Consider the following 12,819-nt stretch of genomic DNA (forward strand, 5'->3'; position numbering starts at 1 on the left):
GGTGTGATTGACACAGAGGTCATTAATGGGATGGGGGCCTTTGGGACCATGGGTGATGTTTCGCGCAGACACATCCACGCGAACCGGCTTCGCTTCAGGCCAGGATAGGAGGACGGGCCCAGCGCAGGGGCTCGGGGCCGCCTTTCGGGACAGTACAGACCCCGTGGGACCACAGTGTCTAGCCCCATCCCTAAAGCACTCACCAGCCCCCTTCGCATACCCGCTGGAGAGCGTTTAGGGCCCCTGGACCGTGTCCATCTTCCTTACTTCTTCACCCTCTTTGACCTAAACCTACTGAAAGTCGCCACTTCTCTCTCTACCCCACCCCTGTCCCTCCCCACTTCCCACGGCCACCAGGGGCTCTTGGGGGAAGCGGGCATCTGACCTTATGTCACACACTCCTCCCTAGGGGCTCTGCTCTGCTCCCCACACTGCTGCGACCCTTCCGGACGCTGCTCCTTGATGGGTGCTGCTCCCTCCCCTCCTTGCCTTTCCGCGTTGTTCCGTCTGGAGAACGCCTACCCACCTTCCTAAGACTGTTTAAATGGTGTCTCTTCTGGGAATCCCTCCCGCACCCCCTCTTCTACCCCACAAAGCAGAACAAATCACCCCTGTCTTTATCCTTCCAGTCCTCAGTTAGAACACTTGCCACGGGGTCCTGCCTCTGAGTGTCTTCTCTCCGCTACGACCCATCAGGGCTGTTGGAGCGCACACCGGGCGGTGTTGCCGTATGTCCGCTGTGAGGGCTAAAAGGTGACCAAGGCATGAATGGGGTGGGGCCCTCTTTGTATCTGGCACCACCTGTAGCCTTCACATCCTGCCACTGCCCGCTGAGCCCGGCTATGATCATCCCCATTTTGCTGTTAAGAAACTCAGACTCAGAGAGGTTAAGCAACTTGTCCAAGGTCGCACAGCACTTAAGTGGCAGACAGGATCCAAACCCGGAAATCTGGTCCAACTATGACATTAGGCCACTTGTGACCTTCTGAATGGTGACAGGGACCGTGACTGAGCAATATTCTAGCTCATGACTGGCAGCCAGAGTGGGTCACGTGCTTATCAAGGAAGGACATCGACAAAGAACTGAGAGAAGGTGTGCTTTGAGCCTCAGCACCCAGACCTCGGCCTGGCTCTCGGTGCACAGGTGAGACCATCACGGGTACCTTCTCGAAGTAGGAAGGGACCCTCCCATCTCTCCCCATCCCAATTCCCTTGTTTACCATCCTCATTGCACGCAGAAGCCGCTGAGCTTATCTTAAAGTCTTCTCTGTCTACTGCGTGTCCCCCGCTACAGTATGTGTCCCATGGCCAGCAGGGGTCTTTCCTCCCTTGTCCGAGGCCGAGTCCACACGCCTGACACCGTGCCCAGCACAGAGGAGGCGCCCGTGTGGACCTGCTGAACAACCCAATGAATAGGGACTGAGTCTCTGGCTCCTGCCCAGACTCGGCCAATCAGCCTGGACAGAGGCAGGTCAGGCACCCGCGGGGTGGCACCCAGAGGGCATCAGAGTGTCACAGGGTGATGACAGCAAGTGACACGAGACTGGGAATCTGCTCCAAAGACGCAGGCAAGTGGAACCACCCCCACTGGGATGCTCCCAGAGTCGGAAAAGTTTTCCCATGAAGGTCCCGTCACAAATATGGGACATGTCGTGGGCCAGACGGTCTCTGGTGCCAACGTTCAAACCCACCACGCTCCTGCGAAAGCAGCCCTCTGCAAAATGCAAACGAACCGGTATGGCTGAGTGCCGATAAAACTTTATTTATAAAAGCAGGCACGGGGCAGATCCCAGGCCGCGGCTGCCGACTGCCAGCCTCGTCTCACGAGACAGCTTTCATGTAAATAGAGGAACTGAGCTGACAGCTAGCATGGTGTTTAAACATTACCCCAAAATACAGGGCAGGGGCATTTGATGCAAAGGATTTGTTTGCAAAGTTCTTACCTGTTTCAAATGTGCTGCACAATTCGAGCAAAGAGGTACGTGTCAAGAAGGAGTTTTTCGGCATTTCTGGCTCAAGCAGCCCCGGCCTGAGACAACAGAGTAAGTGGAGTTTACGATTAACTTTGCCAGGTTTAAACTCATCTTTTTTTGTTTTCTTTTTCTTTCTAAATTCTTAAACTGGGGAGCGGGTGGTCATTGTTTCCAATTTTGCTCTCCTGAGACTCTGTTAATATTCGCTGTGTCCCCGCCCTCGCCCGAGCTCGCGCAGTGCGAGCATACATGAAGCAGCCACAGGCATCTGCCTCCCCACTGGCCGCACTCCGCCAAAACGCCCTCTTCCCCAGCCCTCGGGGTGGGGGTCGGGGGTCGTGCTGGGGGCACAGGAGCCGCTCAGTGCACAGGCACCAAACTGATGTGAATTGAGCTTGTCTTACCTCCTGAGAGCAGGACAGGAAGGAAGCGACGCCAAGTGCAGCCGTGGTGATTTCCGTGGGAGGTCGGCCCTCTCTGATGGGGGAGAAGGTAGAACTCTGCCCATCTCGTGGTCCCGCAATCTTTCTCTCCAGCAACCCTTCTGCGTTCGTGTTTCATGTCGGATGGCACATGCCTGGGCCCACCAGAGGCAGGAGGAGGGAGCAGAAAAGACTCCCCACATCCTTCCAAACCCAGGATCTAGGAGCTGAGAGGCCCTGGTCTACAAAGTGCGGCTCGTGGCTTTGTCCCCACGCATCGTGCCAGGCACCTACGCTCCGCGAGGCATCAGGGCCGCGTAGCTTCCTGAACCACATCAAAAGCACTTTGCAATGATGCGTTTTGCGCTATGAAACCTGAAACCGTCAGTGGGCCACTGTGAGGCTGTTAAGGGAGGCACTCTTGGGGCCCAGCGGACAGGCGTCAAGCTGCCAAAGCACGGTGACGTGAGCGTCTTCCTCAGGGGGATCCCTGTGTTCTCCCAGACGTCTGTCCCAGCAGCTCTGGGATGGGGCCGCCTGTGTGCCCTCGTGGGGACATCGGCATGGGAAAAGCAGACCCCCCTGGTTTCAACCACACCTCTGCAAGCAGCCCCCGGACCCCAGCGAGGAGCTCACCAGATAGCCGTGCGGTGATGAAAAGATGGTGTCTGGGCACCGTCCCCGAGGAATATGCATCGCAGATGGCTGCCGCCCTGACTTCACTGCCTCGAGCAGCCTCTGGGGGACGGGAGCCTCCTGAGGAGCCAAAGTGGACCCTACGGACCCCCTTCCCTTCCTCCCTCGCTGGCTGAGACCCAGCATCCCTGGATATCTGCCCCCCTCCCCGGGCTCCATGGGGCAGATCCCAGCTGATCGGCACCCATCACAGTGCCTTATTCCCCAGCCTCGGTCGAAGCTTCATCCCTTCTATCCAGACAGAGGAGCCTTTTTCGGTCTAAGCCCCTTCAGCTGGGTTTTGTCACTTACCGTCATGACTCCTACCGAACGCGGTGAATAGCAAGACATCCAGAGACAGCACCGTGTGTGGGGCCTGCACTGGAGGCTGCGATCAGCTTTTTTCAAGAATCATTTCACTTAAATCCTTTCAATGACCTTTTGGAGGACACAACTCGCCTCTTAGGGATAAGGAGCAGGTGCTCAGAAAGATCTATGAGACATCTAAGGCCATCCACAAGGGAACCACCAGCACTCACATGTTCGAGGGAAAGGGGGCCCTACCAGGGGCACACGAGCTGGGAGCCCGCGGCCTGCATCGCATCCTGACCCTGGGGCTCAGCAGCCGCGTGGCCTTGGCCAAGTTCCTCAGGCTCCAAAGGCCCCTGTTCCTCATCTCTAAACAGGGCATCTCCCCTGGACCGGCTTTGCGGGGTGCCTGTAAGTGAGTCGCCCCGCAGGAGAGTCTCAGCTGGCTTCTGCCCTTGCTGGCATTTCCATTATTCACTTGGATGACTGTCCCTTTGTATCATTTCAGTCCTAACACTGTCCTCTCCCCAGACCTTGGCTGGCAAGTGTCACACCCCGGCCGTCTCTTCATGTGGCTCTGACCTTCCACCGACAGGGGAGCGCTGCACGGAGAACCTGACACTTACTGCCCCGCGGCATTGTCATAAGAGCTCCTGCATGTAGTGACATGATCCTCCCTGGGCTCTGGGGCACTGGAGCCCTCGTGGCGCCCATTTTTCAGCTGAGAAGACTGAGGCCTGAGACCAGAAGGACCGCTCCCTGGGTCGCGTGGTGGAAGGCGGTGGACAGGATTCTGCCCGAGAGCCCACACGCTTCATCACCCCCGCTGACGGCAGCCCCTGTGTTAGCCCACGTGGTTCCGGACTCAGCCAACCAAAGTCACGAGTGGGAGTGAGGTCCCCTCTTGCTTCTTTTTGAGGCAGGACCGCTCTGTCTCTCGAGGGATGGCTCCCTGTTTAATCTCCTTCTGTCACCTGTGCAGGGGCAGCGAGCCCGCGGGGGGCTGACCCCTTCCTTGGTTTCCATGTGGTGGCCCCACTCCCCGGGACAGGCCATGAAAGGCTGCAGGGCTGGGGGGTGAAGCAGAAAGGAAACAGATGGGAACGTGAGTAATTAAATCAATATATCCCAAACCCAAGGCGGGGGGTGGGAGAGAAGCAAAACAATTGGGACAAAAAATGAGGTTTGAACTCATCCCTCGGCCTTCATTTCCAAAAGACTGTCCCTTAAGTCTGCGTGCCATCTGAACACGGCACAAAATGGAACACACGCACACGCTAGAGTCTCTTTTGTTTCGTTTCTCTGGAATTCTGTGATTTCTTTTTTCGTATAATTCTGCTTCCAAAAAAAAAAAAAAAAGCAGTCCCCTATAAGAATAATAGGTTTAAGTCCTTCTCCCAGGGGCCGGGTCTGCTGCAGGTTATGGGTCAATTTGTCTGTGTTCTGGAGCAAGCCTGTGCTAAGCTTTCCTATATTTTAAACAGATAATGTCCTTGTAATTTGGGAGCACTTACATGAAGGCCGGCTTTGTCCCCTGTTTTCAGTGTGTTTGCTGTTGCTGCCGTTGTGTTGAAAAAGAAATACTGTACCTTTAAATTAGGAGGGTCCGAGTAATCACCGTTGGGCAGTGAAAAGGCTAATGTGCTGTGGAGAACAAGGAGTTTAATCTAATTTAGTTGGAGGGTGTCTGTCTGCGGTGTTGTTTTTTGGAGTGTGGGAATAGCGGAGAGAAGCTGCCCCCTTGAATGGTCCCTCCTGAGCCAGAAACAGTGGGGAGCCCCGTAGACGCCAGTGATCCAAAGCCGGCCCTTGAAAGGGGGATTAGAGGCAAGCTCTGATTTGCAATTCACACTAATGCACCCCGTCGAAACTCTGGTAATATTTCAAACCACATTTCAGGGGACATGGCCCTAATATAGGTGCCTACGTTGAGTCGGAGCAAACCCACCCCATGCCGGTTACCCGTTTTACGGTGTGCGTGCTTTTTTGGCCGGGCTCCCTTCCCACCCCAAACAGGCAATCTGTGTACAAAGGAGTGTTTTTGGGTGTCCTTAAAACTTTTGCTCCTGTGGCTTTGCTGTGCTGGTCCTCTGTTGATAGACAAGTGTGTTTTCCTCAGCGAGGATCCCTTCGGAGGGCTGAAGGTGTTTTCCTTGGAGGAAAACACGGGGGGGGGGGGGCAGGCTAACCGAGCCCCTGCTTGGTTAGAAATAGAATTTTCCCTGCCTGCTGCTTTTTTTTTTTTTTTTTTTAAATCTGATAATAAGTTTCAGCAGAAATGTACCGCAGGACGAGGTCAGGGCAATAGTGCCTCTTGGTATCAGAGACCCCTCTGCGTGTCAGGCAATTATCAGCAAATAGACGGCATTTTCGTCTGACTTGAAAGCAGAACTGGAGAAGTTCCCGATGAAATACACATATTAATGACGTTGGAAGATAAAAGAGCACACAACCCCCCTGTTTCACCGGATCACCAAACCTGTATGTGCCCGGAGAGATCATCCAAGCTGCAGCCCGCCGCGAGCCGCTGGGACAGCCTGAGCCACGTTTCATCTGAAACTTCCCCCAAACACGACCCTATTTCTTTCCATGAGCTTTGCAGATACTCTACAACTTCACTCTTGCAATTAGCCTGTAACGTGCAAAGTCTACGCTTTAATTTCTTTCTCTTGCTCAAAGTGTCAGCACTTTTATCTTAAAGAGATTATGTGGGTTTTCTCTAATCTCATTTCAGAGAGCCGAGCACAGTGCTTTATAATTTCCACTGACTATAACATAATAAGAAGAGATACAACTTTGATTTTTAGCAATACCCGTGTCAAAGCATTTTATACTTTGGCCTTTGCTAGAATGGGATGACACTCCCGCTCCTCAAATTCCCTTCCATCCAAAAATATTTAGGTATTGTTCAAAATATTGCCTGACTTCAGAAATAGTCCCTCTCAAAAACCTTCTACTTTTCTGGGTGAACGTTTGCAAGAACTTGAAGGTAGCTCGTGTTTAACAGTAGCTCTCCGATATATATGTATTTTTTGGGTGGTTGGGGTAAAAAAATACATATAGTATTCCTTATCCCTGCATGTTATTTGAAATCATGTTTAATTATAAAGTTTCATTAAAAACCTTTGCTCAAAATTTTAGAGGCCTAATAAGATTTCCATTAATTTAAACATATCACTATTCCCACGACAGCTCCAAATGCTTTCTTTTGCTTCTTTCATCCATGGTTAAATATGTAAATAAAATGTCTAAAGTCATTCTTCAAAGAAGACAAAGGAAAAAAGAGCTGAGGGGAAAGACAGCCATAAAATTCCTCCCAATTCTCCATAACATTTGCCAGAGGGGGGCCGGTTGCCAGCCAGGGCCGAGCAGCAGGGGACCCCGCTCCTCCTTACAATCGCACATCTCAAATCCCACACACAGGAAAAAAATAAAATAAAATATCTTTTCAGCTGGAGCCATCAAAAGGCCCTTTTCATTTATTAGTTACAGAGTTATCGTGCGGTTGCTCATTTCTCAGAGCCCTCGTTTTTCTATAATAATGTCTATTTGTTGGTTTCCGCCTCAGCTGGGCAGCGTGGAGCACTTCTGCAGACATTTTTATAAAAACGAGGGAAGAAAGCAATCTGAAGTGGTTATAGCTAAAATAATGGGTCTGAACATGGCCGAATTAAAATGGCACATAAAAGATCAATTAGGACGCACTTTCTCAAATAGCTCACGCCCACTCCTGGCGTTTGGCGCTCTCCCTTGCCGCCACAGTTTCTGAGGGACAGAAACAAAAAGGAAAAGAGACAAAATAGTGCCAATGGAAGACCTTGGCAAGGAAAATTCTGGAGAAGCCAAGTGATGCCCACCGAACCTTGTTTAACTTGAAGGGTTTGAAAATAAGTCACTAAACAAAATCATAAGTAAAATGGCAGTCTTTAAAAACGTGATTTTTTTTTAACGTGGGAAATAACACGGTTGAAGGTGGTGGTTCTGACGGCATTAGCGTTTCCTTCTTTTCCACTATCTGCCTCATTCCAGCCTCCTCCAACACCCCACAGTGAGAGTCAGGGACAGTGATTCAGGACCCGCTGCACAAAGCTGCCTATTAGTGCTGGGATCCTCGGCAAGCCCCAGCCTCAGTCTTCTGGGAGTTTACAGGGGGGAGGGGTGGTGGGTGGGTTGATGGTGGATAGGTGGTGTATGAATGGATGGGTGGGTGGATGGATGGATGGATGGTGGATGGTGGGTGGGTGGATGGATGGATGGATGGATGGATGGTGGATAGGTGGTGGACGGACGGGTGTGTGGGTGGATGGCTAAGTGGATACAGGAGATCTCCCAAGTTCCTTACAGATGTAAAATAGTACCACTTGTCTTAAATAAAAGCCAATCTTCTTGAAAGCCTCCTCAGAGGAAATGCCCCACTTCTGCCACTGCTTACAAAAAGCTTCCCAGGGGAGGAGTGCCTGGCAGTAGCCTCTCCTTCCTGAGCGCTCCTAGAGGTAGCTGGCAAAACCCACAGCGCGTCCTCTTGCGGGGATCCATCCAGCTCTTCCAAAGCGGGGTGCAGGGCAGCAAGACCGAGGGGGCCGCATCAATCCCCAGGGACGTCTGTCCACACCGCACACCTCTCCAGTGCTGACCTCAGAAAGGAAGGGGTAAAAAGAAGGCCCGCTCCTCTGACCTCTCCTCCTGCCCGGCAGTCCTCCTACTGCCCCCTCTATACGTGATTCTGGGAGTCTTAGAGGAACTTAAAAAGATCCTGACCTCGAGGGCGTCTGAGAGAGACCCGGCCACCTCCTAGGGGAGCTGTTTATTTAAGGGTTACTATGCAATGCTAGGTGAAGCGCTTTGCATGCTCTTTTGGAGGTAAGGAGTGGGTGTGGGAGCCCACCCCGCACGCCCGGTGCATTAAACCGGCCGGCGGGGGCGTTGTGTTCCCAGTGACTTTGTCACAAACTGGCTCCATTATCAGGGGGGTGGGGGTGGAATTGGGGCGTCCGGCCAGGATGCTCCTTCACTTTCCATCGAAACCGAGTGGCGTGCGCGCCACCTCCCGCGGGAGTTGGGGACCCTCCGCGCGAGCTGACGCCGCGACCTCCCACCCCCAGCTCCGCATCGTCTTACGGGTCTGCAGCCCAGGAGGGCGCAGGCCGGGCAGATCACTCGCCAAATAATATAAATACCCGACGAGCGAATGACTTCCTATAATAAATAAACTCGGCCGCCTAGAAGAAATCACCAGCCCTGCCTGGCGCGAGGCCCCTACACTCGGCGGCTTTGTCGCGGGCGGGGGTCATTACACAAGCCAAGCCCCCACTTCCCGAGGCGGGGGTGGGGGGAACCCAAGTGCCCCAGGAGGCTGCCCTCCCTTCCCCCTCCCCGCTTTCGCCGCTGAGACCTCGGAGGAACGGCCCTAAAATCTGGATTCCCCGAGCCCCTCCCCCTGCCCTGAGCTCTTCTCTTTGAAATTTCAAAGAGAACCCCTCCCTGGAGCCGGAGCTGGGAGCGCAGGCCTGGTGACTCCGGGCCTCGGGAAGATGCGGGCAGGTTTACAAGCCGAGAGGCCACTTTATGGCCAGGGCTGTAAAACGCCAATCCCGCCTCGCTTTGAAAGCCCCCCGGCCCGGGGCCCACCGTCAGGGCGAGGGAAGATGCGCCCCCGGCCCCCCGCCGCGGACCACCCGCCCGCTCCCCTGGCCAGTCTCCGAACTTCGGCAATCCCGGCCCCTGGGCGCGGGGGACACCCGGGGCTTCCCCGGGCAGGGGCGCCGGCGGGGGCGGCGGGCGGCGGGCGGCGGGCGGGGGCCGGGCGCGCGGGGGCGGAGGACGGACCGGCGGGGGGTCCGGCCCGCGGGGCGGCGGGAGCAGGCGCCGGGCCGGCTTTCTCATGCAAAGCGGCGGCGGGGGCGGGGCGCGCGCCCGGGGGCGGGGCCTGTCGCCGCCCGGCTGCGCTCCCCCCTCGCCTTTTGCGCGTCTTCTCTGCCCGGGACGCGCGGCGCCGAGCAGCTGCGGCCCGGCCCGGCGAGGCCGGCGCGGGAGGGAGGAGCCGCCGCCGGCCGGCCGGCCACCGTGCGCCCGCGCCGCCGGCCTCCCGGACGCGCCACCAGGGCGCTCGCGGAAGATCCCAAAGTTTGTCGCGGCCGGGAGTCGCCGCCCGCCGGGAGCCCGGGGCCCGTCGTGCTTCCCGGTATTGTTGGCCAACTTTGCTCGTCTCCCCCGCGGCCCCCACCTCGGCGGAGGCCGGGGACGCGGAGCGCAGCGCTCGGGCCGGCCGAGCGGGCATGGGCGGGAGCCGGAGCGGGGACGGGGAGCCGGGGCCCGCAGCCCGAGCTGGGCAGCGGCGGCGCTAAGGGGAGCGGATCTCCCCGCCGGGGCATCTCCGACGGCAGCATGCCGCGTCCGGGCCCCCGCCTGTGGCTGGTCCTGCAGGTGATAGGTTCGTGCGCCGCCATCAGCTCCATGGACATGGAGCGTCCGGGCGACGGCAAGTGCCAACCCATCGAGATCCCGATGTGCAAGGACATTGGCTACAACATGACCCGTATGCCCAACCTGATGGGCCACGAGAACCAGCGCGAGGCCGCCATCCAGCTGCACGAGTTCGCGCCGCTGGTGGAGTACGGCTGCCACGGCCACCTCCGCTTCTTCCTGTGCTCGCTGTACGCGCCCATGTGCACAGAGCAAGTCTCCACCCCCATCCCCGCCTGCCGGGTCATGTGCGAGCAGGCCCGGCTGAAGTGCTCCCCGATCATGGAGCAGTTCAACTTCAAGTGGCCCGACTCCCTGGACTGCAGCAAACTCCCCAACAAGAACGACCCCAACTACTTGTGCATGGAGGCGCCCAACAACGGCTCGGACGAGCCCTCCCGGGGCTCGGGCCTGTTCCCGCCGCTCTTCCGGCCGCAGCGGCCGCACAGCGCGCAGGAGCACTCGCTCAGGGACGTGGGCCCGGGGCGCGCCAGCTGCGACAACCCGGGCAAGTTCCACCACGTGGAGAAGAGCGCGGCGTGCGCGCCGCTGTGCACGCCCGGCGTGGACGTGTACTGGAGCCGCGGCGACAAGCGCTTCGCCGTGGTCTGGCTGTCTGTCTGGGCTGTGCTGTGCTTCTTCTCCAGCGCCTTCACCGTGCTCACCTTCCTCATCGACCCAGCGCGCTTCAGGTACCCCGAGCGCCCCATCATCTTCCTCTCCATGTGCTACTGCGTCTACTCGGTGGGCTACATCATCCGCCTCTTTGCGGGCGCTGAGAGCATCGCCTGCGACCGGGACAGCGGGCAGCTCTATGTCATCCAGGAGGGGCTGGAGAGCACGGGTTGCACCCTCGTCTTCCTGGTCCTCTACTACTTCGGCATGGCCAGCTCGCTGTGGTGGGTGATTCTCACGCTCACCTGGTTCCTGGCTGCGGGCAAGAAGTGGGGCCACGAGGCCATCGAGGCCCACAGTAGCTACTTCCACCTGGCGGCCTGGGCCATCCCGGCCGTGAAGACCATCCTGCTCCTGGTGATGCGCAGGGTGGCGGGCGACGAGCTCACCGGCGTGTGCTACGTGGGCAGCATGGACGTGAACGCCCTCACCGGCTTCGTGCTCATCCCGCTGGCCTGCTACCTGGTCATCGGCACTTCCTTCATCCTCTCCGGCTTCGTGGCCCTCTTCCACATCCGCAGGGTGATGAAGACCGGTGGGGAGAACACCGACAAACTGGAGAAGCTCATGGTGAGGATCGGAGTCTTCTCCGTGCTCTATACCGTGCCGGCCACCTGTGTGATCGCCTGTTACTTTTACGAACGCCTCAACGTGGAGTACTGGAAAATCCTGGCCGCTCAGCACAAGTGCAAAATGAACAACCAGACCAAAAGTCTGGACTGCGTGATGGCCGCGTCCATCCCGGCGGTGGAGATCTTCATGGTGAAGATCTTTATGCTACTGGTGGTGGGCATCACCAGCGGGATGTGGATCTGGACGTCCAAGACCCTGCAGTCCTGGCAGAACGTTTGCAGCCGCAGGTTCAAGAAGAGCAGGAGGAAGCCCGCCAGCGTCATCACCAACAGTGGGATTTACAAAAAAGCCCAGCATCCCCAAAAAACCCATCTCGGGAAATATGAAATCCCTGCCCAGCCTCCCACCTGTGTGTGAACTGGCTTGGGGCAGGGGGGGAGCGGGGAGGGAAGGCCGGAGTGGAAAACTTTCCCAGACAGGATACAGTGGCAGTCAGAGCCAAAACGTGGTGCTTTTCCTGGTTGGTTCGTTGGTTGGTTGTTTTTTTGTTTTGTTTTGTTTTGTTTTTTTAATAAAAGTAAAAGAAAAAAGTTCTTACCCTGAAATTCAGGATGCTGTGATACACTGAAAGTAACAATGTGCTTACAGGCTTTTCGTTTTGTTTTGTTTCCAGAAGGAGAGCTCCTCGGTTACGTAGCCTCTCGTGTAACTAATTTGTGGTCAAGTAGTTGATTCAGCCCCAGAAGAAGACTTTTGTGTAGAAACTTCCATAAAGAAATAGCTGTGTGTTTGAGTGGCTTTGCCACCATTTACAAGTCAGAGGAGAGGTAGCTTCTTTGTACCTGAAAGAACTTCTGCTGGGAGCATTGAGGGAGAGAGGAGGGGGGGAGAGGGAGAGAGAGAGAGAGGCAAAGTGGGTCTCCAGCGAGGAACCATCCCGGGGGCCCACCCCCAGGAAGGCTGTGTGTGGGACAGCAGCTTCTGTGCAGACAGGAAGAAAGGGGAGCCCTGACAATTTAACACACTCCAGTGGGTTTGGAGTCACTTAAAATAGACTCCAGCCTCTCGCCTTCACAAATGGGTCTTTCTCCAAGACAGAAACTTCCTAACCTAACATTTGCAAATGCAAACAATGTGCAATACATTTCTTCCCTCTTTCCGTGAAAATGAAAAGAGAAACAAGTATTTTGCTGTATGTAAAGACAACAAAAGAAATCTCAACAAAAGCCCGGAGAGGCCCAGCCCTCAGAAACCCTCTAGTGTTACATTTTGTGGCTTTTTAATGGAAACCAAGCCAATGTTATACACGTTTGGACTGATTTGTGGAAAGGAGGGGGGAAAGGGGAGAAAGATCATTCAGAAGTCTCCAAAGGGCTTATTGACTCTTTCTATTGTTAAACAAATGGTTTCCATGAATAGCTCTAGAAGGACCGGACAAGTGTAGTTGATTCTCCCCACCACCCCAGGGAAGAGTGGTCCTGCTTGTGTATATTTGTAATATATGATATTTTTCATGTGCCACTATTTTATTAAAAATAAAGTATGTTCTTTAGTTTGGTGCTGGTCCCTTGTGCGTTGTGAGGTTCCCCTTCCCTGAGTGTGGAGAGAGCACAGCAAACTTTCTCCCTCTGCCAGCTTTTCAAGCAAATCCTGAGTTGTGTACCTCTATCTAGAGATTACCGGTTATCCGTATGAAATGGCAGATGGGCGGGTGGCAAGGTGGGCAGGAT

General features: G+C 55.6%; 1 protein-coding gene across 1 annotated transcript; it reads left to right on the plus strand.

The window, feature by feature from the left end:
- Positions 1-9,460: 9,460 nt before the first annotated feature.
- On the plus strand, positions 9,461-12,603 carry FZD10 (frizzled class receptor 10). The gene has a single exon (XM_026515107.4). It carries the CDS (start codon positions 9,764-9,766, stop codon positions 11,504-11,506), a length of 1,743 nt encoding a protein of 580 aa, XP_026370892.1. The 5' UTR covers positions 9,461-9,763; the 3' UTR covers positions 11,507-12,603.
- The last annotated feature ends 216 nt before the right edge of the window (positions 12,604-12,819 follow it).

Source organism: Ursus arctos, unplaced genomic scaffold (genome assembly GCF_023065955.2).
Source record: "Ursus arctos isolate Adak ecotype North America unplaced genomic scaffold, UrsArc2.0 scaffold_34, whole genome shotgun sequence".
In the NCBI taxonomy this organism is placed as follows: Eukaryota; Metazoa; Chordata; class Mammalia; order Carnivora; family Ursidae; genus Ursus; species Ursus arctos.

Excerpts from the sequence above, each read along its gene's own strand:
- FZD10 (XM_026515107.4), top strand. The coding sequence starts at position 9,764 with ATGCCGCGTCCGGGCCCCCGCCTGTGGCTGGTCCTGCAGGTGATAGGT.